Source organism: Primulina tabacum, chromosome 4 (assembly GCF_025594145.1).
Source record: "Primulina tabacum isolate GXHZ01 chromosome 4, ASM2559414v2, whole genome shotgun sequence".
NCBI lineage: Eukaryota > Viridiplantae > Streptophyta > Magnoliopsida > Lamiales > Gesneriaceae > Primulina > Primulina tabacum.
The window spans coordinates 45,032,870-45,056,036 of NC_134553.1; the positions used below are offsets into that span (position 1 = coordinate 45,032,870).

General features: G+C 34.3%; 4 protein-coding genes across 7 annotated transcripts; 3 read left to right on the forward strand and 1 right to left on the reverse strand.

Annotated features, from left to right (window-relative positions):
• Nucleotides 1-4,409: 4,409 nt before the first annotated feature.
• LOC142543404 (peroxisomal adenine nucleotide carrier 1-like) lies at nucleotides 4,410-7,654 on the forward strand. The gene is made up of 6 exons (XM_075650648.1): nucleotides 4,410-4,652; nucleotides 5,292-5,523; nucleotides 5,610-5,756; nucleotides 5,857-6,020; nucleotides 6,097-6,399; nucleotides 7,167-7,654. The coding sequence occupies exons 1-5, from the start codon at nucleotides 4,522-4,524 to the stop codon at nucleotides 6,374-6,376; spliced, it is 954 nt and encodes a 317-aa protein (XP_075506763.1). The 5' UTR covers nucleotides 4,410-4,521; the 3' UTR covers nucleotides 6,377-6,399; nucleotides 7,167-7,654.
• Nucleotides 7,655-9,238: 1,584 nt separating this feature from the next.
• LOC142543405 (glucose-1-phosphate adenylyltransferase large subunit 3, chloroplastic/amyloplastic) lies at nucleotides 9,239-14,001 on the forward strand. The gene is made up of 15 exons (XM_075650649.1): nucleotides 9,239-9,596; nucleotides 9,780-9,893; nucleotides 10,042-10,215; nucleotides 10,323-10,415; nucleotides 10,689-10,772; nucleotides 10,867-10,922; nucleotides 11,216-11,309; nucleotides 11,392-11,504; nucleotides 11,677-11,749; nucleotides 11,946-12,026; nucleotides 12,123-12,209; nucleotides 12,350-12,454; nucleotides 12,644-12,750; nucleotides 12,842-12,902; nucleotides 13,646-14,001. The coding sequence occupies exons 1-15, from the start codon at nucleotides 9,369-9,371 to the stop codon at nucleotides 13,745-13,747; spliced, it is 1,572 nt and encodes a 523-aa protein (XP_075506764.1). The 5' UTR covers nucleotides 9,239-9,368; the 3' UTR covers nucleotides 13,748-14,001.
• A 345-nt stretch (nucleotides 14,002-14,346) lies between these two features.
• On the reverse strand, nucleotides 14,347-18,345 carry LOC142543406 (DEAD-box ATP-dependent RNA helicase 58, chloroplastic). 4 transcript variants are annotated; one of them, XM_075650650.1, is made up of 10 exons: nucleotides 18,063-18,345; nucleotides 17,811-17,904; nucleotides 17,043-17,156; nucleotides 16,813-16,935; nucleotides 16,285-16,389; nucleotides 16,027-16,185; nucleotides 15,855-15,923; nucleotides 15,578-15,667; nucleotides 14,916-15,056; nucleotides 14,445-14,773 (listed from the first exon to the last, which is right to left on the reverse strand). In XM_075650650.1, exons 1-10 carry the CDS (start codon nucleotides 18,290-18,292, stop codon nucleotides 14,510-14,512), a joined length of 1,389 nt encoding a protein of 462 aa, XP_075506765.1. In that variant the 5' UTR covers nucleotides 18,293-18,345; the 3' UTR covers nucleotides 14,445-14,509. The 4 variants fall into 4 exon arrangements, with proteins under 4 accessions (XP_075506766.1, XP_075506765.1, XP_075506767.1 ...); XM_075650652.1 differs by lacking the exon at nucleotides 18,063-18,345 and adding an exon at nucleotides 17,256-17,367 and having other exon boundaries at nucleotides 14,451-14,773; nucleotides 17,043-17,152; XM_075650651.1 differs by lacking the exon at nucleotides 15,578-15,667 and having other exon boundaries at nucleotides 14,347-14,773.
• A 1,054-nt stretch (nucleotides 18,346-19,399) lies between these two features.
• On the forward strand, nucleotides 19,400-22,397 carry LOC142543408 (E3 ubiquitin-protein ligase RHF1A-like). The gene is made up of 9 exons (XM_075650654.1): nucleotides 19,400-19,440; nucleotides 19,654-19,736; nucleotides 20,326-20,372; nucleotides 20,484-20,546; nucleotides 20,691-20,778; nucleotides 20,870-21,219; nucleotides 21,379-21,474; nucleotides 21,552-21,858; nucleotides 22,027-22,397. The coding sequence occupies exons 2-9, from the start codon at nucleotides 19,734-19,736 to the stop codon at nucleotides 22,039-22,041; spliced, it is 969 nt and encodes a 322-aa protein (XP_075506769.1). The 5' UTR covers nucleotides 19,400-19,440; nucleotides 19,654-19,733; the 3' UTR covers nucleotides 22,042-22,397.
• Nucleotides 22,398-23,167: the final 770 nt, after the last annotated feature.

Sequence of the window (23,167 nt, forward strand, 5' to 3'; positions counted from 1 at the left end):
TTAAATATATCATGTTTCAAACTTTTTACATATGAAAGTAGTAATATATTTATTTGAAAAATTACACCAAAAAATTTGGTGGAATAATTTTAGATGAACTTTTTGTTTTTATATTTGAATTATTTTGTATATAAAAAATTTGAATTTTTTTTTGTCACTTTGTTACTCAAGAGATGACTCAGTCACTCCCTAGTGTTATATATATCATCATTGCTGATTATTTTGTTTTCTTGGTATTAATTAGAATAGAAATTATTAAGATTGAAATTTGGACTTGATTCAATCCGAAAAGCTAGCTCAAGAGATGAGGATTGTTCAAGTCCATATATGTAACTCTAGTGAATTTTATCATACCGCTGTGGGACAACTAACACACCCTCTCACACTCATGAATGAATATCTGGAGCGTGAAGTTTACAAATGATCTAACTATGGACAGAACGAGTATCTCAACTATGGGCAATCCAACACATAACGGCGGAGCGTGAGCTCTGATATCATGTTAAGATTGAGACTTGAACCTAACTCAAGCTTAAAAACTAGCACAAAAGAGGAGGATTGTCAAAGTTTATATATGCAATTTTACAGAGATTTTATTCAATCAATGTAGGACAACCGACAAAAATGAGATTTTTTTTAGTCAATGGATCTATATACCGGATCTTATGAGTTGACAAGCATTAGGGTTTGGACCAGCAAGAAAGATTATGCTTTATTGCGTATAATTTTATGGCAGAAAACAAAATCTTCGCCCATTTCAAAGAAAATATACGCACACTGAAAACCGAATATAAACAAACAAATGAGGATGCATGAAGCTCCCACTTCACTTTTTTCTAACATGATTATATATAGTACGGGGAACATAAAATAAATATGCTATGATTTAATCCAATAATTATTCTAGGGGTGATTCACTTGGGAGACAAATAATTTCCTTGAATTTTGGGAGAATGAGAATTTCTAAGGAAGTGTTTGGAAAAGTGATTTCATTATGAAACAATTAAAAATCAGTTTTTTTTGTGTTTGTAACACCAAATTTTGCGTATATTTATGCTCGGTTTGATTCTATGTCGATTTCGATTCTTCAAAAACAATTTTGGTATTTTAGTAAATAAATGAATTTTTTCCGAACAATTTCACCACAATTTTTTTTTTCTAATCCAACATTGGTTTTTTAGATACATCATCAAACATTATCTTTTCCAAACACTCCGATAAAGGTATTTTTAATATTTTATTAAAAAACTAATATTATAATCAATTAATTCCCAAACACTCTACCTTTTTTTTTTTTATAAAAACGAAAACTTCACTTTTATTTTCAAACACTACCCATTTCTATTTTTTTTTAATTTTAAAAAAACGAAAACTTCACTTTTATTTTCACACACTACCCATTTCTATTTTTTTTAAATTTTAAAAAAACAAAAAATTCACTTTTATATTTCAAAATTTTACATTTTATTTTTTATTCATTTATAAAAACCACGATATTATACCCCTTTTTCATCATGTAAATAATGATATATTTATTATTTCATGTTTATAAGAAAAGTGGAAGAAATGAGAAAGACGACAACACAAGGGTGGAAAATTATTGCAATGGGCACTTTTTTCCATTATTTATGAAACAGATGGAAGAATATAGATGTCAATGGAGTGGGTATGATTAAATTCAAGATCCGTCTCATGAAAAAACTTTGACTCATTATCCGCTCTACCTCGGTTAAATATTTTTCGGACCCACCCCACGCCAAATTCAAAATGAGGCTGGGTAGACCCGCGAAATCCGAATTTTTTTAAAACAAAAATGGTAATCTTTCTACTCACATGACTGAAAATTGAAACAGACAAGCCTCTAAATACAACATAATAGAAAATTAATTCATGTCTTCGACCACACTTAATAATAACAAACAAAATATTTTCACGACATAAAGAATTACATAGAAAAAAGTGTCACTAGTTCTCCATAAAAAATATCGACATCCCCCAAAATAAGTCATAACATAACTTAAACAGATCAATATATAATCACCGAGTAGGCAATATTTCAGACACATTCTTCGGGATCATCTTCCTTTTCATCAAGAATGGTGGGACAATTTGGTAAACTACTTGAAGAATTAACTACAAAATTAAATGGAGAAATTACATTGAAAAAATAAAACTGTAATTTAAAACTGTAAAAAAATGTAATTTAAAGAGAAAAAATACATTAACAAAATTAAAATGAAAGTACAATAACAAAATAAAATAGAGTTATTTTTATCTCTTTTTTGAACTTTGGCTCGGAAACACAAAAGTACTGTAAGTGGATTCCGTCTGTTTTCTGGGTTTGGAAAAGTGTGGTGTGATTTATTTACCTTTCACCTCACCCCACAATCATCTTCGTGATCACATCAATGCCTCCAAAGTCATTGGATTAAGCCTACTAAGATGAGGACCAACTATTCTTCCACTATTGCTAAAACAGATTCTAATACAACAGTTGACATAGGAATAACTAATACCGTTATGATTGATGTTGGCTACTAAAAAAATGAAAATTAATAAAAATAAAATCGTAGAGTATATATATCACATATATGGGACGGGTATTATAGGATCCATGACCCGTCCCATATCCGGAAGAGTCTAAAAAATTGGACCGAGACCCGTCCCATGACCCGTTTAGTATGCCCAAACTCGTCCCATACGCGCGGGTCCATTGCGGGTCTGGGTAAAACCCGGACCTATTGACATCCCTATAGAAGAATTATTTCATGGAAATAATATATATTAGTTGGCTTCATCACTTATGTCCACCAGATTGCTATTACGTTTATCCATTTGATTCAATAATATGTACGTATAGGTCAAGATAAACATGCATCACTTGTTTCTCCTAAGGCTCCCTTTTAACATGACAATTCTTTGAGAATGACAAAAGAAAATGACTCCTTACTCATTGCTGGATTTGAAATAGATTTAGGAATATTTGCTTTTTATGGGGAATATATTCTTGGAAGAAGGGCTAAAACAATTTGAGATTTCCTCATACAATTTGTCTATAAACTTTTCAATTAATTTGTATAATTATATCTAACTATTACTATTATGCTATCTCAATATCTACCTATAATGATTTTTTTTTGTCTATACTACACTGATTGATCTATATCTAATACTGCCATAACCATCGAATGAGGTGGACCCTCTTTTAACATATGAGCTATAAGACATCGTTTCGTTCGAACGATGAGATGATGAAAGCTATGAAAGACATCGTTTTGTAAAACTTTAAGTCAAACATTGTATGAAATCAAAATGTATAATCAATCATTCTCATCAAACGCCTAGTTTATTAATTATCTATACGATATATAATTAGTCTCTATACATATTCAATTAAATTAAGAATAGTAGATTGAAACTAACACATCCTTTGACTAGTGCAACCAATAACTAAAAAAATCATAGCTTTAGATTGCATTGTCGAAACTTGGAGATTTTTTCCATCATTTTCATTGAAAATGAGTCACGCAAGTTTTCATGATCATGTATATTGATTGGGAAACAATGGGTTTCACACTTTCATAGCACCATGTTCCTCTCAATATACCTGCCAAAATAATGATTCTTTGACTTCAAAAACACAAATTATTCTCCAATAAAATATTTTGATTTGGAAATGGAATCCCATGAGAAGGTCATGATTTGGTTCTCCAACGCCACCATATTTGAGATATTGACATATTAAATGTAATCAAAAACTTGTGTGAGACGGTCTCACGGGTCGTATGTTGTGAGACATATATCTTATTTTTGTCATTCATGAAAAAATATTACTTTTTATGCTAAGAGTATTACTTTTTATTGTAAATATCGGTATGATCGATCTGTCTCACAGATAAAAATTCGTGAGACCGTCTCACAATAGACCTACGCTTAAATGTAACGATGAATTTATAATTTGGTCAAACAACTTCGTAATTTATATATATATATATATATTTAAGTCTCTTTTTCACTTGAGAAATTTTGAAAATACCATATTGCACCATTTAAATATTATATATGTCTAATATGATTTTACCACCTCAAATACATTCTTATGTACGAAAACATTGACAATAAAAAAAAAATTATTCCAAAAAATAAAATTGAACATACATAAAAATTTTAATATATTTTCTAACAAAATTTTTATTTTAGTATATATTTTAAAAAATTTGAAAAGAAAATGTCTCCAAAGTAACGAGGTAAAGGAATTTTAGGTTTTTGCTCGGATTAATGCTTAGTTTGTAATAAGTTTTTAGTGGGCTAATAATTTGATAGGAAAATGGGTTGTGTATGGCCCAAATATCTTATCGCGGCCCACATAGGGTAAAGCCCCTTTCTTCCTAGTTTACCCAATTCCGAAACCGTCGTCTAATCGATATTGTCTCACGTGCAACTCACTCGCCACCGGCCAACTTCAATAGCTCTTCGTTTTTCTTGATTAATCAATCACGAGGAATTTGGAAGGTTTTCTGAATGGAATCTTTGGTGGAGGCGAGCTCCGGTGCGGTGGGTGCACTGGTGAGCACTACCATTTTGTATCCTTTAGACACTTGCAAGACCAAATATCAAGCAGAGAATCGAGCTCATCACCAGCAAAAATACAGGTTTCTTCCCCTTTTCTTTTTTCTTTTTAGGTATTTTTTTCTTGTTGAAATTAAGACCTAGCTTATCATGATTTATGTGATGGTGGGATGTGTGCTCGTTTTGAATGCGATTTTCTCTTTATTTAGGCCTCCTTTTTCTTGAATTCTGATATGTTTTATTTGATACTGGATTACATACTTGGTGGCGTGCTTGATTCCATGATTTTTGCTGGATATTGGTGTATTTTGGAGTTGAAGTGAACCTGGGACTTCTAACGTTGTGGATTATTGAAAGATTGTTAAAATACTTTCAGAATGAAAAAAAAATGTCTAAATGTTCTTCCTTAACTATGTTCTTGAAATAGTTGCTTGTTGGAACATGTAATGACCTTAAGATACGATACATATCACAATTAAGACTACAAGGGATTGAAGGTTTTTTCAAGATCCTTCAGAGCTTGACTGGTGTAGGCTCTGGAAGTTCAACAAAATCAAGCATCCATTTGCATACGTTTGATAGTTTATGCATAGTCTGAGGATGACGTGAAAATTTTGAGGGTGTGCAGAGAAGTTGAATCCGTTTTTTTATCGTATTGTCCGAAAATATTAAAAACAATGTGGGCTATCACAATGGATTGCTCTATCTTGATTCTTGAACAGGAACATTTCGGATGTCCTTTGGGAAGCTATATCGATCCGCCAAGTGCTCTCATTGTATCAGGGCCTAGGAACAAAAAACTTTCAGGCATTTATTTCTCAGTTTATCTATTTCTACGGTTACAGTTTCTTGAAGAGAATGTACTTACGACAAACTGCAAACAAATCTATCGGAACTAAAGCAAACTTGATTATTGCGGCCACGGCCGCGGCAGGCACAGTCATAGTGACACAGGTAAATTCGATGTCCGAATCATCTTTTGATTGCATACCATGAATTTCAGCACTATCCATTTAACGATGAATAATTGGGTAATTCAGCCTTTAGATACAGCATCTTCTAAGATGCAAACGAGTGATTTTGGAAAATCCAATGGGCTTTGGGAATCTCTTTCAGAGGGCTCGTGGAGCGAGGCATTTGATGGCCTAGGCATCTCGCTTCTTCTTACTTCAAATCCTTCCATCCAGGTTGTCACCGATGTCAAGGAAAATACTTGTTAAGTTTCAAAACTTTGTCACTCAAGTAGGTCACTTGGAAGTTTTCTGACTTCTAATGTAATTTTGGCAGTTTACAGCATTTGATCAGTTAAAACAAAGATTATTAAAGAAGAAAACAAATAAAAAGGGCAACAACAGTGTACCATCTCCGGAAGCTCTTTCGGCATTTTCTGCTTTTGTATTAGGTGCCATCTCAAAATGCATCGCTACCTGTTTAACATATCCAGCCATAAGGTAAAAGTTTTTTGTCTTTAACTAATTAAGTTCCACCTATATTTTTTGTGAAGCTTGATGTTGACCTTTTGAACAGGTGCAAGGTGGTGATTCAATCAGCTGACTCAGATGAACACGAGACGGAAATATCCCAATCAAAATCCCATAGAACAGTGTCTGGAGCAATGCTTTCCATTTGGGAAAATGAAGGTTTACTTGGTTTCTACAAAGGGTTGCAGGCCCAAATCTTGAAGACCGTTCTTAGCTCAGCGCTGCTTTTAATGGTAAAAGAGAAGATCACAAGAACGACATGGGTACTAATGATAGGACTGAGGAGGTTTCTGTTCTTGACAAGAACCAGGTTAAAGAGTTCTTGAAAAAGTCTCCGCAGATATCCCATGTAAGTAAAGGGACGTGCCGAATTGTATTTATGGGACACAGTAAAATCCAATTAAGGCGTGGAATGAAACTAGTAGGTGTGCTAGTTTGATCCTCAACTGGTGCAGGACAGGGTGTCAGCAGGATCTGTTGTTCTAAGGAGTAGAACTGGATAAAAATTTCCCTCCTTTTTTTCTTCAATAGCAGGCAGAGTAGGGGGAGGGAAATGGATAGTCAATTGCAGTAGGCATAAATTCCTGTGTCTTGAAATTATGGCGAACATTTTCCTGCACTAAAATTTTTTACTCATAAATTTTTGAGTGTATCAATTAGAACCTATACAAATATTGCAAACATCACACTTGTTTGAATCTCAAAAGCATTGATTGATAAGGTCAAATAACATGCCCCCTGTCATCAAAGTCGTGTAAACAAATGTAACATAATAACATCTGAGTCCGAATTTGATAAATTCGATTTTTTCGAACATATATTATAGCAGAAATTAGTTATCTTTAGAAAAAGCAATACATATTCTTGCTGATTGTCAATTACCTTCTAATTAAGTAATTTAATATATTTCAGGGGAAAAAAACTTGATTTTGAAATGATGCTGATTTCCGACAGCCAGTGGTAGGAGTTGAAGAATGGGAAATAGACTATGATAAAAAAAATTACTGAAAAATGGACAAATATTTTGAATTCAAACACACTCTATCTGAACTTTCAGCTTGTAAGTTGATGGAAAGTTGGAAACTGACTTCTCATAATTTTAACACGACATTTCAGATGTCCTCTGGGGATCAATATCCAGGCATCGAGTACTTTCATTGTATCACGGCATGGAGATGAAGAATTTTTATCTTTCATTTCACAGTTTAGATACTTCTATGGATATAGCTTATTCGAGAGACACTAATTGAGAGAGCAGATCTAAATCTGTACGAACTACAGGGGATCTGGTCATTAATGCTGTTGCTGCTGCTGCTGCATCTCACAGGAAGCGGTGTTTCCCCTGATATCAGTTTCAACTGTGGTTGCTGGTCAGTTTAGGGCTGCATGGTGATTGTTTGCTGCATGTTAAATACCCATGGTCTTATAATTGCTGTTGAATCATTGGTTTGAGAGAGTTTACATTCTCTTATGTTTGATGCATGCACGGTTAGCACATTTTCAGACAGATGTATGTAGGAGTTATAATATTGAAAAAAAACCACACTGTCAGTCTTGTGTATGGGTGATAGATCAAACGGTGAGATGCAAGTGGTTGTATTACTGGACATTGGCTCTGGTAAGTTAGAATCATGCAGCCTAGTTAATTAGTCCATGGCAATGGCCTGACTTGGCCCTTGGGTACTATATTATTCAGCCTCTTGATACAGCATCATCAAGAATGCGAACAAGGAATTCTGGGAAATCCGAGGGGCTGTGGAAATCCTTCACGGAGGACACTCTGAGCAACACATTTGACGGTCTAGGCGTTTCTCTTCTTCCAATGACAAGCACTTTCATATAGGTCGATGCTTGTGCTTTTTCTATGCACTCGATCTCTTTTTGTATTATGGAAATAAAGATTTGATCAACTAAAGCGGAGACTATTAAAGAACAAGATAAGCAAAGCAAGAAATGACGCACCATCTCCGAAGCTCTTTCTGCATTTTCTGCCACTGTTTGGGTGCTGTTTCGAAATGCACCACTACCTGTTCAACATTCCCAGCCATAAGGTATAAAAGAGGTCCATCTTCCCGTTCAATTTTGGTAGCCTACAGTTCAAGATTTTGAATCACACAAATTAGTCTCGTTTGCATAACCATGAAGCTAAGTTCTTGATTATGGAGAAGTGAAAGGTAATGATTCAATCATTGAAAGATGAAAACGAGGACTTGAAACTAAAACCATATAAAACTCGAGTGTCTAGAATTTTCTCATGACATTCTCTGTCGTGAATTGGATGCTCTTGAACCGCGATTCCGTCGTGAGCTTTGGCCCTAGCGATAAAGGAGAAAACCACAAAGACCACACGGGGACTAATGTATAAGATTTTCATTCATGCTCACGGCTGAACTGGTGCAAGGGCATCCAATTCATGACAAAGCAAAGCTTCTTGATTGGTACAAATAAACTCGTAAATGTCCCTATATTTACGAAAAGTATGTGATTATTTTCAGAAACGAGATGTTTTAAAGAGAAACTGGGAGCTTTTCACTCTGGATTGAGGAGAAATATTATTGCACCATATGAAAGAATCTTTGATAATGAGAATCCTTTTATGCCTTAAAATTACTGAAGGTTTCTAAATATATCTTTTTGAGAAAAAATACATACAATAATGTCACTTCTTCGTTCACAAGGGATTTCTGTCCACTAGCAATTTTTTAGCATTTTTATGATCCACGAGGTTTTTACCACTGATTTGAGATATTTTTATCGTCCACGAGGGGTTTCTTTGAAGGGATACTTCAGCAGTTCTTACAAATATATGTAGCATTTACACTTTACAATATGCATATTTATTTATAAAGTAGGTCTCTTGTGAGACAGACATATGTCTCACAAAATACAACCCGTGAGGCTGTCTCATACAAATTTTTGCCTTATTTATATTATTCTTCTACTCGGATTTGGGCTCCATTTCACCTGATTCACGAGCTCAAGTGAGACTTCATTTTCTTACTTCATCGTTCAATAATGGAACAAATAATATCCCCATAAGCGGTTGAAACCAATAGGATATTCTCGAACAAATTGTCATCTTTAAGGGCATTTTAGTAAGAATACCATAATGCAGCTATTTTCCAATTCCAAATTTCATATGAAAATGAAAAGAAATTAGTGGACATAGTTAAATTTGGATAACGTGGCCAAAATCTCAAATTCCATGCATTCCATGAAAGAACACACTGGTTCACACAAAAATTCCTCCAAATGAAAACCATACGTTTATATACCTGAAAACTTTCATCTTACTTTCCGTTTAACCGACCTCTACAAATGGCCATCGCCGCTGATGGACGCATCGCCCTATCGGATGCCGGAGTGCAGCGCAGCATGGCTCGATTTTCCGGCCTAAATGGGAAGCATGTTAAGTTTTGTAACGGACAGTTGATGGGAACGAAGCTGAAGTTTACTGATTCATCGATTCAAAAAAGGAAAAATGACAATGGTGTTAGGACTACTGTCCGCATGTCTCTTACTGCAGAAGTCGCAGTTGAGACTAAGGTGAGCTTCTTGGTAAATTCGAGTAATACGAAAATTAATTCGAGGCTTCAAGCATTTGCAAAACTTGAAATATTGATCAACAGATTCAGGAATTTTCGAGTGAGATATGACATACAAAATGATAAGTATGGATTAAGGTCGATGAAAACAGAACGTGCTTCTGAATTATTTTTGCATCTGCAGTTGAGGGACCTGGAGATGGAGAAGAGGGACCCGAGGACCGTTGTGGCAATCATACTCGGTGGGGGAGCCGGCACTCGTCTGTTCCCGCTCACGAAACGACGTGCCAAGCCTGCTGTGAGTCAGCATTCCTACTTCCCACATGAATTTCAGAGCCATTCTAGCTAACTTAATATAATGCTGATCTTGATCTAAAGATCCCAGCTAATCTGGTTTACTAGACTCGAACTACATCAAATATTCTTGCTGCGTATTTATATTTCAGGTTCCCATTGGAGGATCATATAGGCTAATTGATGTGCCTATGAGTAACTGCATAAATAGTGGCATCAACAAAGTCTACATTTTGACTCAGTTCAATTCGGCATCGCTCAACAGGCATCTTGCACGAGCCTACAACTTTGGAAGCGGTGTCACATTTGGGGATGGCTATGTCGAGGTAAACTGTTCAACTTTGACTCTTCGACCTCATATGATGCAAGAAACAAAGTAGAGAAAATGGGTGTAAATTTGTCAGTGTAGATGCAACTGAGTATTTATACACAGGTTTTAGCTGCAACTCAAACTCCAGGCGAGGCTGGTAAAAGTTGGTTTCAGGGTACTGCAGATGCAGTGCGGCAATTTCACTGGCTTTTTGAGGTATAAAGATACACTTTTGTAAGGAATGTTGGGAAAACTATAATGCACAAATACTACTCAAAATATGAAACTTCTAAGACAAAGCACAGGGATTCAGTTCCCATAATGCCAAATCCTGATGCTCTAAACCACATTTGTCATGCTAAATGACCAGCGATCCGGTCACGGTTATTATGACAACGATCTAAAACCAGTATGTTAAAAAACCATAAACAATTTGAGATTCATGAATGTGCGACATTAACATTAAGATGTTTGGTCCATGCACCATAGGATCCAAGAAGTAAGGATATTGAAGATGTCCTTATTTTATCGGGCGATCACTTGTATAGGATGGACTACATGGATTTTGTACAGGTAATCTAGAAATTACATTCAGAATATATAAATATTTGCAATTAGAGTGTGTAGGTTCATGAAATTATATCAAATAACACTCCATGATCTGCAGAGTCACAGGCAAAGTGGTGCAGATATTACAATTTCATCTTTACCCATAGATAACAGGTAGACCTTTGTTTCATTGCAATTAATTCCACTCACAGGCTTATCTCAGCAAAGTTGTATGAAAAATTACAAGAAAATTAAGAAGGAAGGTAAGGTTTGCAGAATACGATTGTAAACATGCACGAATGAAAACTTTCTTGGATCGTTTGATGAGACAAGAATACATTCTGGAAACTGTGAAGAAAACAGAACTTGATAACCAAGTATCGAACACATGTCAGCATACATTGTGGATCCCTTTGCATTCAAACAAATCAACATTTTAAAATCATTTATCCATATTTCCATGACAGCCGTGCATCAGATTTTGGTTTGATGAAGATTGACAATGAAGGAAGGGTCATTTCGTTCAGCGAAAAGCCCAAAGGGAATGAATTGAAAGCGATGGTAATTGCAAACAAATCAACAAATTTGATCTAGTGTTGCCTCAGATTTTAAGGGGGCACATTTAATTTGTTATATGTTACAGGCAGTAGACACTACCGTTTTGGGACTCTCACAAGAAGAGGCGAAAAAGAAACCCTATATTGCTTCAATGGGAGTTTATGTCTTTAAGAAGGAAATACTTCTGAATCTTTTAAGGTGATTCTGTACAACCTAACCTATAAATAGCAAATTGCAGCATGAAGTTCAGGGCCCTTCAGAGAACAAGTGAAACTAGGATCTGTGTTACTCTGTGGCAATACCAATGCCTAATCACAACTCATGGAACATGAGAGACAATTAAATACTGTTTGTTTTCCTGTTGATTCAGATGGCGTTTTCCGACTGCGAACGACTTTGGGTCAGAAATAATCCCAGCCTCAGCTAAAGAATTCATTATCAAGGTATGTAGAAAGCATTTTCCTATTGCATTTCTATTAAGTTATAGAAAATTTATTCATTGATCTTTTTTGTCCCTAGCAACAGCATAGTTTAATAAAAATCTCTGTCGTCTTACCAATCTAACAAGCAGATACATTTAGGTCCGCAGACCTGCAGGTTGAATTTCTAACAAAATATATATATATATATATTCTGCAGGCCTATCTATTTAATGATTACTGGGAAGACATTGGTACAATCCGGTCCTTTTTTGAAGCAAACCTTGCCCTGACGGAACATGTAAGCATTCTAGATCACACAGTTTACCATCTAATATGATTTCACCATCATGTTCTTATTCTTTTTTATTTATTATATTCATATTTTGTCATTCAGCCACCACGATTTAGTTTCTATGATGCAGCAAAGCCTATCTACACATCTAGAAGAAACTTACCACCATCAAAGATAGATAACAGCAAGGTTATTAAATATCTACACAACCTAGTTTCTTTATGGTGTAGCAAATTCTTCACCATACCATAGCGCTTATAAACTCACCGCATCAAAATTCAAGCCTCAATTTTTCCATGCACATCATAATGAAGCTTATTCTTTTACAGATCGTCGACTCAATTATATCACATGGTAGTTTCTTGACTAATTGCCTTATCGAGCACAGTGTTATTGGAATACGATCACGCATAAACTCCAATGCTCACCTAAAGGTTTGTTTCTGATTATATTACCTTGCAAATTTTGGTAATATTTTTAGTGCTATATTATCTTGGATCATCAAACAAAGACACCAAGGACCATATTACCTATAATACATGCACATGAAATTAGCCAAATACACAGCATATGTTTTAGGTTTTGGGGTTTCTGTCCATTGCCACATTTTTTAACCATTTCAGGACACAGTGATGCTGGGGGCCGACTCTTACGAAACGGATTCTGAAGTTTCTTATATTCTTGGAAAGGGAAAAGTTCCAATAGGAATTGGAGAAAATACTAAAATCAAGTACAGGAATCTTCCTATGAGTAAATCTTCACATGCAGTTCTCTCATTTTACTTTTCTCACATGTAATATCTTCACATTCATTTTATGCAGGGAATGCATTATCGACAAGAATGCCAGAATTGGTAAAAATGTGATCATTGCAAATTCAGAGGTAGGTTTCTCCGACTAAAATATAATGAAAAATATTTAACAAAAAGTTAGGGGTGTCGGCACAACTCATCAATCCGAAAAAAATTAGGTTCGAGTTTGAGGTTTTCGGGTTCGGGTCAGATCGAGTTGGACACGATAGCTGACCCGAAAAAACTGACTGGATTGTGTTGGGTTCGGGTTGACCCGAAAATTTTAATTTTTTCAAAAAATATATATTTAATAAATATTGCTTACTTTTTTTTATATTGTATATTTATATCATAAATTTTTATAATTTATTTTGAATATTTTTTTATTTTTTAAACAATTGTTTATTTGATTCAGTAAATATACTTTATTTTTCTACAATTAGATTTTCAAATTTAAATCATATATACGAGGGAGATTTTGTTATAATGTGTTTAAATTAAATTTTTTTTGAATTTTATTTAATTTTCTTTAAAAAAAATTTAAAAATTCAAAATCGGGTTAATCGAGTTGATTGGGTTGATCGGGTTGATTCGGATTTGACTTCGAATTGAGAGTTTTCAAGTTGACTCGGGTTTGGATTGGGTTCGGGATGAGTAATTTTTGAATATGACTAATGCTCACCCCACCCCACCCCACCCCACCCAAATTGACACCCTTACAAAAAGTAGCTTATCCGAGCTAAAAGCTTGTGCTTGGTTACTGATGCTTATTCACCAGACAACTTTCAACAAATGATAAGGATCTGAGGTAGAATTATTTATGTTGTTATTTCAGGGCATACAAGAGGCTGATAGAACTTCAGAAGGATTTCACATCCGATCAGGTGTTACAGTAATTATGAAAAATTCAACAATTAAAGATGGAACTGTGATATAGCATTTTCTTTCGTCTCTCTGATATCGAGTTTGGTGAATATTTGGAAAATCCTGAGAAGTGTGAGCAGAAGTAAGATAATATTCATGGCCCAGAATTTTCCAACATCCATACGCATTTTCATGAAGTTGACATTTTCGCAATATGTAACCTCTTAGTTCCAAAACATGTAATGAAAGTCCAGTCAAGAATCAAGGATTCTCCAGACAATTTTCGCAATATGTAACCTCTTATTTCCAAAACCTCTTATTTGATTCTCTCCCTCTCTTCTCAAGTGTTAACTGGCATGGAAATGTTGCTTATCTCCTTAGTTATATGATTTCCAGAAGCTAAAATAGTTTATGACCAACCTGTGGTAACCAAGTTGCTCAATGGCTACCATGCTAGTCATTCATCAGATACTAAACCTCACAGGCAAGGTCTATAGTGTTGACCTGTTCCAGAAAATTAATCTGAAATGCCAGAAAACAAAAAATAGTACAGATATCAAGTAAAATCATTTTACCATGGGAATCAACAATGAAAGTTCATCTAGTAACCGGTAAGCCTCAAAAAATGATACTTGGTAAAGTTTTCTACGCCTCGGCCAAAGTCAGCTAAACAAAACATTAGTTCATTAAGTTTGATCCTTTGAGTTAATGCTTCAGTCATAAAACAGACGTAAATTCATAAAAACACAGTAATAAAGAGGACATATATGAGAAACTAGAAACAGAGGACACTAAACAACTAGATATATTTCCAATAAAAAAAACACAATAGTAACTATATGAATAATTCTTCACATTGAAAGAATAATTCGTTCTCAAATCTCTGCAATACAAAGCGTTCTTCTGATGTTAATATACTGGTAACATAACATTTACTATCTGAGAATGGCTTTCTACCGGTTCTTCCAGCTCGATGAAGATAACTTATAGCATCTTTTGGAAGATTAAAGTTGTAGATGTGGGTTGTCTCAGGCAGGTCAACCCCTCTAGCAGCTATATCTGTTGCAACAAGAAGATAACCACCTGCTTGTTTAACTTCCTGTATTGGAGAAATAGTTATTAGAAAGTATACTGGCACCGATATGGAGAAAGAGTTATTAGAAAGTATACTGGCACTGATACATCAAAACATATCTCTATAAGCAGTTGATAAATTGATCACAGGGCCTAGAGGTACGAACAATGATGGATGCTGCTCGTTTATTAAAGTTCATTTCTTCCTCCAACATAACTATTTCTGGGCATTCCCTGTGTGAAGTCCTCAGAAATTCAACTAAAAGAGTCGTGGGAGGAGAATCTCCAGATTTTTTTGACTTTTCGGACTGCAGAGTTAAGTGAGAGACAATGTTAGCATAACGACGTCCCATATTATATTTTTCTGCTAGAAATCAATTAATCAAATACATCAAATATTTTTCTGAATTTGATTATCTAAAGCTTCTCCATAATTGAGAAATATAATCTATTGAATGGGAAGATGATTAATTTTATTCAAACTAGATGGATCTTTTCAAAGTAACCCACTTGTGACAGTGCTTGATGTCTACTACATCATTGCTCATGACAACATAATGGATTAATAGCTCATGGTAATGACAATATTGGAGCCCCAAATGTTATAGAACTAATTTTGGATGGTGCAATACTGCGATTCTTATTTCAGGTTTGTAGATGCAGTGTATTTTCATAAGCAATACCGTTCATCATAAAGTATATCCACATTTGGCAATTGCAAGCCTCTTAAGTATTGGTTAAAAAACTAGACACAAATAATAATAGGAAACTAATCCTATTCATAGGTTATGCAATTCATAAATACAGATAATCGTCAAACATTACTAACTTGCTCCCCAACAAAGACTATGGCAGATCGGGGTATGTCTGACTGCAATAAATGTAGCAGTGTTGAAAACCTCTCCATTCTACCACATATCTGATACACACACAGAGAGAGAGAGAGAGAGCGCTATGTTAAGAGGGGTAAGGTTGCAACAAAAAAGCATAAAAGGTATGATAGTGAATTGGAACATGGCAAAGATTATCAATCATTGAGAAAATGAATAGCTGCATAGTAACAAAAGCTAAAAAAGGACCCATATAAGAAAGTAGCATCTTCTCACCAAAAATCTGTGATGTAGGCATGAAGGCATAGGTTCAACAGGATTTATATGGACATGAGAAACATTTGCCTGTTGCAGTAATTGAAACAGCAAGATAGTATAATTAGCAAAAAATAGAAAAATATTTTAAAAAAATATATAAATGGACTTAATAGTTAATAAATGAACAAACCTTGGTCCATTTCTGCTGTATACAGTCATAGAGAAATCGTCTATGCTGCGGAATTGATGCACTAGCAAATATGGTTTGCCGGTTATGGATTGAAGAGTAGGTAGTCAAAAGCCTCCGTAAATAACTCACTTCCTTAGAAGAGTTGAACAAAAAATCAACCTACACATTCGGGGAAATATTCCATGTGCTCCAAGGATCAAAAAAGGACATTAATATTAATTAATCATGAACTCCAAGCATCAAACTCACAATGATTACCTCATCAATTACCAACACACGCATGGCATCCAACTTAAGAATCTGCTTATCAAGCATTTGACAGAGACTCCCCAAGGTTGCAATTACTATTGCAGGGGGCTCCACCTGTCAAAGTAATGGTTTTCAAAGGTTCAGTTAGATGATCAGAAGAAACATCGAGTAAAAAGCCAAAAATTATATTAATTAGGTCTAACTTAGGTTAAGAATTAATGAAATAACAGCCTTTGTAGAAATTTGGACTCAAATTTAAATATATTACCAATCAACCTAGTACACTTGCTCGTCCATTGAATCTGCCGATCAAGATGTTGTGTCATATCAGAATGTTTTAAATTATTTAGTTTTCTTATGTATTATATGGTTATTACAAATTCAATATTATAAGTATTGTGGCGGAATATAATATAATGTCTGGTTATGTTTAGGGAAAATGAAAACGTTTTAACGGAAACACAATTGTAGCTTTACGCTATTCGATGTGCCTTACCGCATCCTAGAGAACGATTACTTCAAGCAGCTTTTACGTACCTTTAACCAACTCTTATGTCTTCTCAATGTTCCTCCATCCAAAAGAGCCATGACTGTACATGAATTTTGTCCTGACTCTAGTTCAGAAGATCTTGCAGCCAACATGCGTGCAACTTTTGCAACCTATTTAGTGGAAAGGCTCGAGATAATGTTGTGTAGCATAAATAATTTACAAAATGATTATTTTATTAGAAATATACAGCAATTAGAAAAGTGGGACAATATCCGACCTGCATACCCAACTCCCGTGTGGGCAGGACAATTAGGGCCTGAACAGCCGATCTCTGTGCATTGACAACAGAAAATATCAAGAGCAAATATGCCAGGGTTTTTCCTGAACCTGTCTGGAGAACCAAAGAGAAATGAAAAGATGGAAAGATCGTCGGCATTCATCTAAAGATGCAGAAACAATGAAATCCATGCTCAAATTATCCAATGGAAACTTAATTATCATTCTTCTCGACAACAAATAATAAGTAGCTAGCAATATGAAGGGTGAATTTTCACAAAACCTGGCTGTCAAGACCCACCCTCTGAACATAAAGTTCCAATGATCTAAACAGATTACACTAAATATTTACTTCAAAAATGCAACAGATCATACGAGTTACGGCTTCCAAAACATGTAATTATCTCATGATCGAGCAGCTAAAAGGCAGCACCGTGACACTTATCCATCATGAGAAGGCCAATCTTTTAGAAACAAAGCAACAATGTAAACACTATCAGGTACTTACATGAAATACACCGAAGGCAAGAATGAGTCTTTCATCATGAGAAGGAACAGTTCTTAGGAATAAAGCACACGATGCAACAATATCTTATTTTTACAAGTCAACGAGCAATACTTTGCAAAACATACACCTACATTGGTTCATCGGAAATTTTCGACCAACTCCACAGCATAGATCAACTTTGTTGATGCCAATCAACCAAAAACAACAAGTCTCAATCGAAGTTTAATCCTTAATAAGAAAATGAAAATCAACCACACCAACCTGAGCATGAAGCACGCAATCACAACCGGAAAATAAAACCGGTAGAGCTTGCCTCTGCGCTTCTGTCGGCACAACATATCCAAGCTCCTCGGCCCTGCAATAATCCTATCCAATACGTTAGAAACCACTGCATGGTATATTTGCATTCACAAAACATAGCATTTAATAATTTCTCCTTTCAAATTCGAGATTAGATCCGCTCACTTTGATTAACAACGCAACATCAAACACAGAAAGAAGTCCAACACTTGCCTCCGAAGCAAGTGATCGGGCACGTAGGACTGACATAGTTCTCGCAGAGTCGAAGCAGTCTTGTTCTTGGCCTCCTCATCGCTTGTTGATACACAAGTGGGACTTCGAGAAACATATAAAGAAAGTTTCTTGGATTCAGGAAACAGTGAATTCGTGAAAACGGGATAAAGGGGTTTCTTTGGGGAGGTCCAGGGAAAGAAACGCAGGTGCGGCAAAGGGGAACACGCCATGGGAGTGGAGCTATCGAGTTCACTCCGGTTGCTTAAATCATAAGATTATCCTATTTAAAAACTTTATTGGAAATTATGTTTCATATAATAAAAAAATCCAATTAAATTAAAATATTAATCTATTTAGTAAAGATCTAAACTTTTTGCTACACTAACATTGATTAATATATACGTAAATTTATTGTTTCTTACTAAATTTATTACATATAAAAATGGTCTTCATTACTCGTGGTGAATGGTGATGGCTAATTTAGGACTTGTAAAATCTTTTGTAGCTATAGATATGATATTTTGAAAATCATCTAGCATAATTATTCTTAATCTTGATTTTAAAAAAATGTGAATTTTTTTTTATTATAATTTCAATTATATCGAATAGATAGGGACTAAATCTTCTGTGAGACGGTCACATGAATCTTTATTTGTGAGACGAGTCAGTTATCTCCATATTTATAATAAAAGTAATAATTTTTCACGAGTGACCTAAATAAAATATATTTCTCATAAAATTGACATGTGAACAGTCTTAATGGAGTTTTCGTGATTGATTAAATATAATAAATTCAAGAATAACTATATAATTTATGGCAAAAACTTGTATGAGACGGTCTCACGGGTCGTATTTTATTAGACGGATATCTTATTTTGGTCATCCATGAAAAAACATTACTTTTTATGCTAAGAGTATTACTATTTATTGTGAATATCGGTAGAGTTGACCTATTTCACGTATAAAGATTCGTGAGATCGTCTCACAAGAGATTTACTCCTAATTTATTAAGGACTTGAGTTCTAAGGTATTTTGGCAAGTTACTATCGATTATTTAAAATCTAAAAAGATAATGGACATTTTTAGATGATTTTTTTTTCTTTTTTTGCGTTTCCGTATATATTATAACATTTTTCTTGACGACAAAAGGACAAACACAATTATTTAAAGTTGAATTTTTATAAATTATTATTATTATTATGCAATTTAATTTACACATGTATCAACGATCATAGTTTTCTTTGCCAATTTCAACATATCGTATATCCTAAACTTTTAATCCAAACGTGTGAAATAAAACTAGACACTCCATTTCAGTTCAGTTGTCTCCGAACTCCCAAACAAGGAACAAGCGCGGTATTTGTTCTTGAGGAAACACGTTAGTTGGACCCATTCCACCAACCGTTTGAACAAGTAACGGAAAAGTTTACTGCGTATTCTGCTCTTTCGTCTTCTCTTTCATTGATCATATACCGTGATTTTTTCATCTTGTTTTTGTGGGATTAACATTTTTTGTTGTTAAAGCTGTGATTTTTAATGAGTCGAGTGGAAATGGCTGCCGATATGCAATCAGCGTCTTATTCTGTTTCAGGGGATGATTGCATCTGCGATGACAGTGTCGAAGATGGATGTATCATTTGTCTTGAACCCTTTAATTCTCTTGATCCTCCAATGGTAAGATATATATATATATATATACACGTGTGACGCAGTAGAGGCGTTTGATCGATTGTCTTTGGGTGTATGCTGTATAGCATGAGTACTTTTTGGTACATAAGTGAATGCAGTTTGAGATTTTATTATCACGGAATATTTCTATGTTTCATGGGCTGCAAATGATTTTTTACGTGTACGTATTAAAGTGTATTATGGCTGGTAGTGGTATCATTTTACATTTATGTGTGAGAGTTGTGTTTTTGTGCTTCTTTTATACCCGAATTTCACTAGAATAATTTGATCTATCAGTTTTTCTCGATGTCGTTATGGGTGTGAATAAGGGAATTCAACCAAAAGACAGATTGTTCAATAGGTAGTCCCATGGACATTTAAATCAGTTTAATGTATATGGATCCAATCAGTCACAAGCTTCGACACAGAGTAAGAGAAATCGAACTATAAAGATCTATTATCTACTAAATGCTTTTACCATTTTTCAGATCTTGTTATATCGCATATTGTCATTGCTTTTTTCGTGGTCAGTTCATTTAAGTTCTATCACTTGTGAAGTCATTCAAGTTATCTAAGACATGTTTTTCTTTTCCAGGTCACCATGTGTAAGCATGAGTATCATTTTCAGTGTATTCTTGGGTGGTATGTTTTTCTGATGAAATATTTTCTTGATACTTTTCTTGTAGTTCCCAGCACAATTATGATTTTGGGAGTTGCTTTGTCATTCTTAGAACAAAGTCACTTTCTTTTTAGGTCCCAGAGAAGCTATGAGTGCCCAATATGTTCTCAGCATCTTGTCTTGAAGGACCCTGCAAGGTATTTAATATCTCAACAAAAGTCAACCAAATTCTCCTATGTGACTTTCTGAAAAAATGGAGACTCTTTACACAAATGGTGGGCTATAGTGTATGTAGATGTTAAAACTGTTTCTTTTACCTCCCTTTTGAATATTATTTACAGCCAAGAACTGTTAGGTGGAGTGCAAAGTGGCAGGCACTTGAGGCATAACTTTTGCTGCGTTGATCAGGACGGTGATGTCAATAATGAGGTCAATGGTTCAAAATTTCAATTTAACCTGAACTTTTTGTTTATATCTGTTATTTCATTTTTGCATGACATGGTTATGCAAAATTTCTTAGGATTCCCCTCAAGAGGATGATCTTGCTTTTGAGCAGCGAATAATGAGACATTTTACTGCTGTTGCCAGCAGAGCTCGTAACATCAGCAGAAGAAGAAGGCAGACAATTCCAGATATTAGCCATTCGCAGATTCTCCCTTCAGTCTCTGTCCCAATCATGTCTAACAAGACACGTGTCAACAGCTCTTTGGAGGTGCACCAGAATCTAGCTTCTTGTTTCTCAAAATTTGATTCAGCCATCTCTATTGGAGCACCAACTGTTACTCAGCAAACTTCTTCATTAAATATTCCATCTTTTGGCGATTCACCATCCCGTACTTCAGAGAACGTACATTATTCTGATAAATTCAGGTAGCACTCGCTGGCCTTCTATTTTTTACATTAAAATGGTTGAATACATTTCTAAAGGTTGTTCTTAAAATTGTTTTTTCAAGCTACAACTTGCAATGTACAACACATTCTTGATTTTCATCTGGTCCTTGATATGCTTACTGCTTGAGTTATTGTCAGTGAATCACCACCAAATACACCAAGGAGATCAAGCTCATCTGAGTTTGTGGCCTTCTCAGAGTCTCTTAAATCGAAAATTTCCAATGCTTCAAGCAGGTAAGATAGATTTAAAATGCATTTTATTTTGGCTCCAACATGCACTTGACCTGCGCAAATCACACACAAAATATCAGGTATAAGGAATCAATATCTACTAGCACATGTGTTTTAAGGGAAAAGCTAATTGCTCGGAAGGGCTTTGTTAAAGAACTAAGTAGAGAAGTTCAGCGTGAGACAAGTGCAGGTATTGCTAGAATGATTGAACGTCTTGATTTTAGCACGAATAGAAAGTCGAAATCTCCACACGAAGCAAAGGGAGACAACAGTATGGTTCAGTCGGCTAACCAAAATATTAAAGGAACTGTGCATGACAAGATCATAGATTCATCCTCAATCAACATAAAACGCATCTCAGGAGGTGTAGAAGTTTGTGGTGCAAAGGTTTGAAAAGGTCGCTCATAATGTTCTGTAACCAGTGAAGCTTCTCAAATCTGTGATTATTTACTGTTGAAAGTTTTTATGTATATTTAATCTTTAGAAATTTTGAATCCATTGACGTTCAAACTTCATAATCTCATGGTGTATGTTCATTTTTGTTAATGTTCTCAGGTTAGGACTTGGTGAGAGATGAAATCCATAACCTGATCTCAACCAAGAAGCTTTTTTTTCTAGTGACGGTACCAAAAAGTTTATCTATTTCTTGGATGATTGATTCGCATCCTGCAATACATACATGCGAGGTGGCTGTTTAGGAGTTCAGATTGTTGCAATAGCATCATGTTACAAAGTTATACAAGGCATTTCCTCACCGTGCACTAACTTTGCTTATTTTCCTTCTATTGTAAGTGATAAGATGGAAAACTAATATTGAACACTGATTTCTCCATTTTCCATAGTTTTTATGCTCTGCACATTTCTTGTGCAAGGAATGCTATGATAAAGACAACTTATGCAATGCTGATTTTGAACTTTTTCTTTTATCTATTTCGCTCCTCCAATATAAATGCTATTAGGTTAAAAGGCACACTGATCAATATACATTTAGTACATGAGATTAGATATACAGTATACACAGGCATTGTTTGGTGTGAATAATAAGGGTAATTGATTTTTAATCTTTCACTTATCATGTGTTTGGTGTGCATGATTAAAATTATGATAGGCTCGTTCAGCCCGCACCCGGCCCTCGTTGTATGCATTATTATCCTCTGTTTATGGTTATATAATTTTTTAAGGGATAAGAGATGATATTTGATTAATTTAAATTTTTCTTTGATATCCTAAAGTTTAAAATAATTATAAATTCAACAAATTTAATAATATTTAAATATAATTTTAAATTTGACTAATATTATAAATAATTTAATTATTATTGATCATATTTTAATTATTATTATATTATTTTTAACCGTAATATTATAATTTTTTTAATTATTATTTAATATTCAAATTTTTATTAATATTTTAATTATCACAATAATGCATATTAATGTTATTATCACATTTTAATTATTTTCTATGATATTAATCGATTTTTTAGTTGTTTACGAAAATTGAAATTAATCAAAATTTAATAATTAATATAATATTTAATTTTATTTATAATTTTTAAATAAATTAATTCTAGAAATTTTATTTATTTATTCAATCATTTTATCAACTAATTAATATATGATGAGGACATTTTAGTAATCATAATATAATTAACAAAAATAATCAAGCAAGTTAAAATCATGTCAAACATCATATA

Bases quoted from the DNA above. Each gene is read 5' to 3' on its own strand.
- LOC142543404 (XM_075650648.1), top strand. From the start codon at position 4,522: ATGGAATCTTTGGTGGAGGCGAGCTCCGGTGCGGTGGGTGCACTGGTG. The intron at 5,524-5,609 runs GTAAATTCGATG...TGGGTAATTCAG, and splicing joins GCACAGTCATAGTGACACAG to CCTTTAGATACAGCATCTTC. The intron at 6,021-6,096 runs GTAAAAGTTTTT...CCTTTTGAACAG, and splicing joins TTAACATATCCAGCCATAAG to GTGCAAGGTGGTGATTCAAT.
- LOC142543405 (XM_075650649.1), top strand. From the start codon at position 9,369: ATGGCCATCGCCGCTGATGGACGCATCGCCCTATCGGATGCCGGAGTG. The intron at 10,416-10,688 runs GTATAAAGATAC...CATGCACCATAG, and splicing joins AATTTCACTGGCTTTTTGAG to GATCCAAGAAGTAAGGATAT. The intron at 12,455-12,643 runs GTTTGTTTCTGA...TAACCATTTCAG, and splicing joins ACTCCAATGCTCACCTAAAG to GACACAGTGATGCTGGGGGC.
- LOC142543406 (XM_075650650.1), bottom strand. From the start codon at position 18,292: ATGGCGTGTTCCCCTTTGCCGCACCTGCGTTTCTTTCCCTGGACCTCC. The intron at 16,390-16,812 runs GTACGTAAAAGC...TTACTTTGACAG, and splicing joins GACATAAGAGTTGGTTAAAG to GTGGAGCCCCCTGCAATAGT. The intron at 15,057-15,577 runs GTTAGTAATGTT...TTAACTCTGCAG, and splicing joins TAGTCTTTGTTGGGGAGCAA to TCCGAAAAGTCAAAAAAATC.
- LOC142543408 (XM_075650654.1), top strand. The intron at 20,373-20,483 runs GTATGTTTTTCT...CTTTCTTTTTAG, and splicing joins TTTCAGTGTATTCTTGGGTG to GTCCCAGAGAAGCTATGAGT. The intron at 20,547-20,690 runs GTATTTAATATC...TATTATTTACAG, and splicing joins GTCTTGAAGGACCCTGCAAG to CCAAGAACTGTTAGGTGGAG.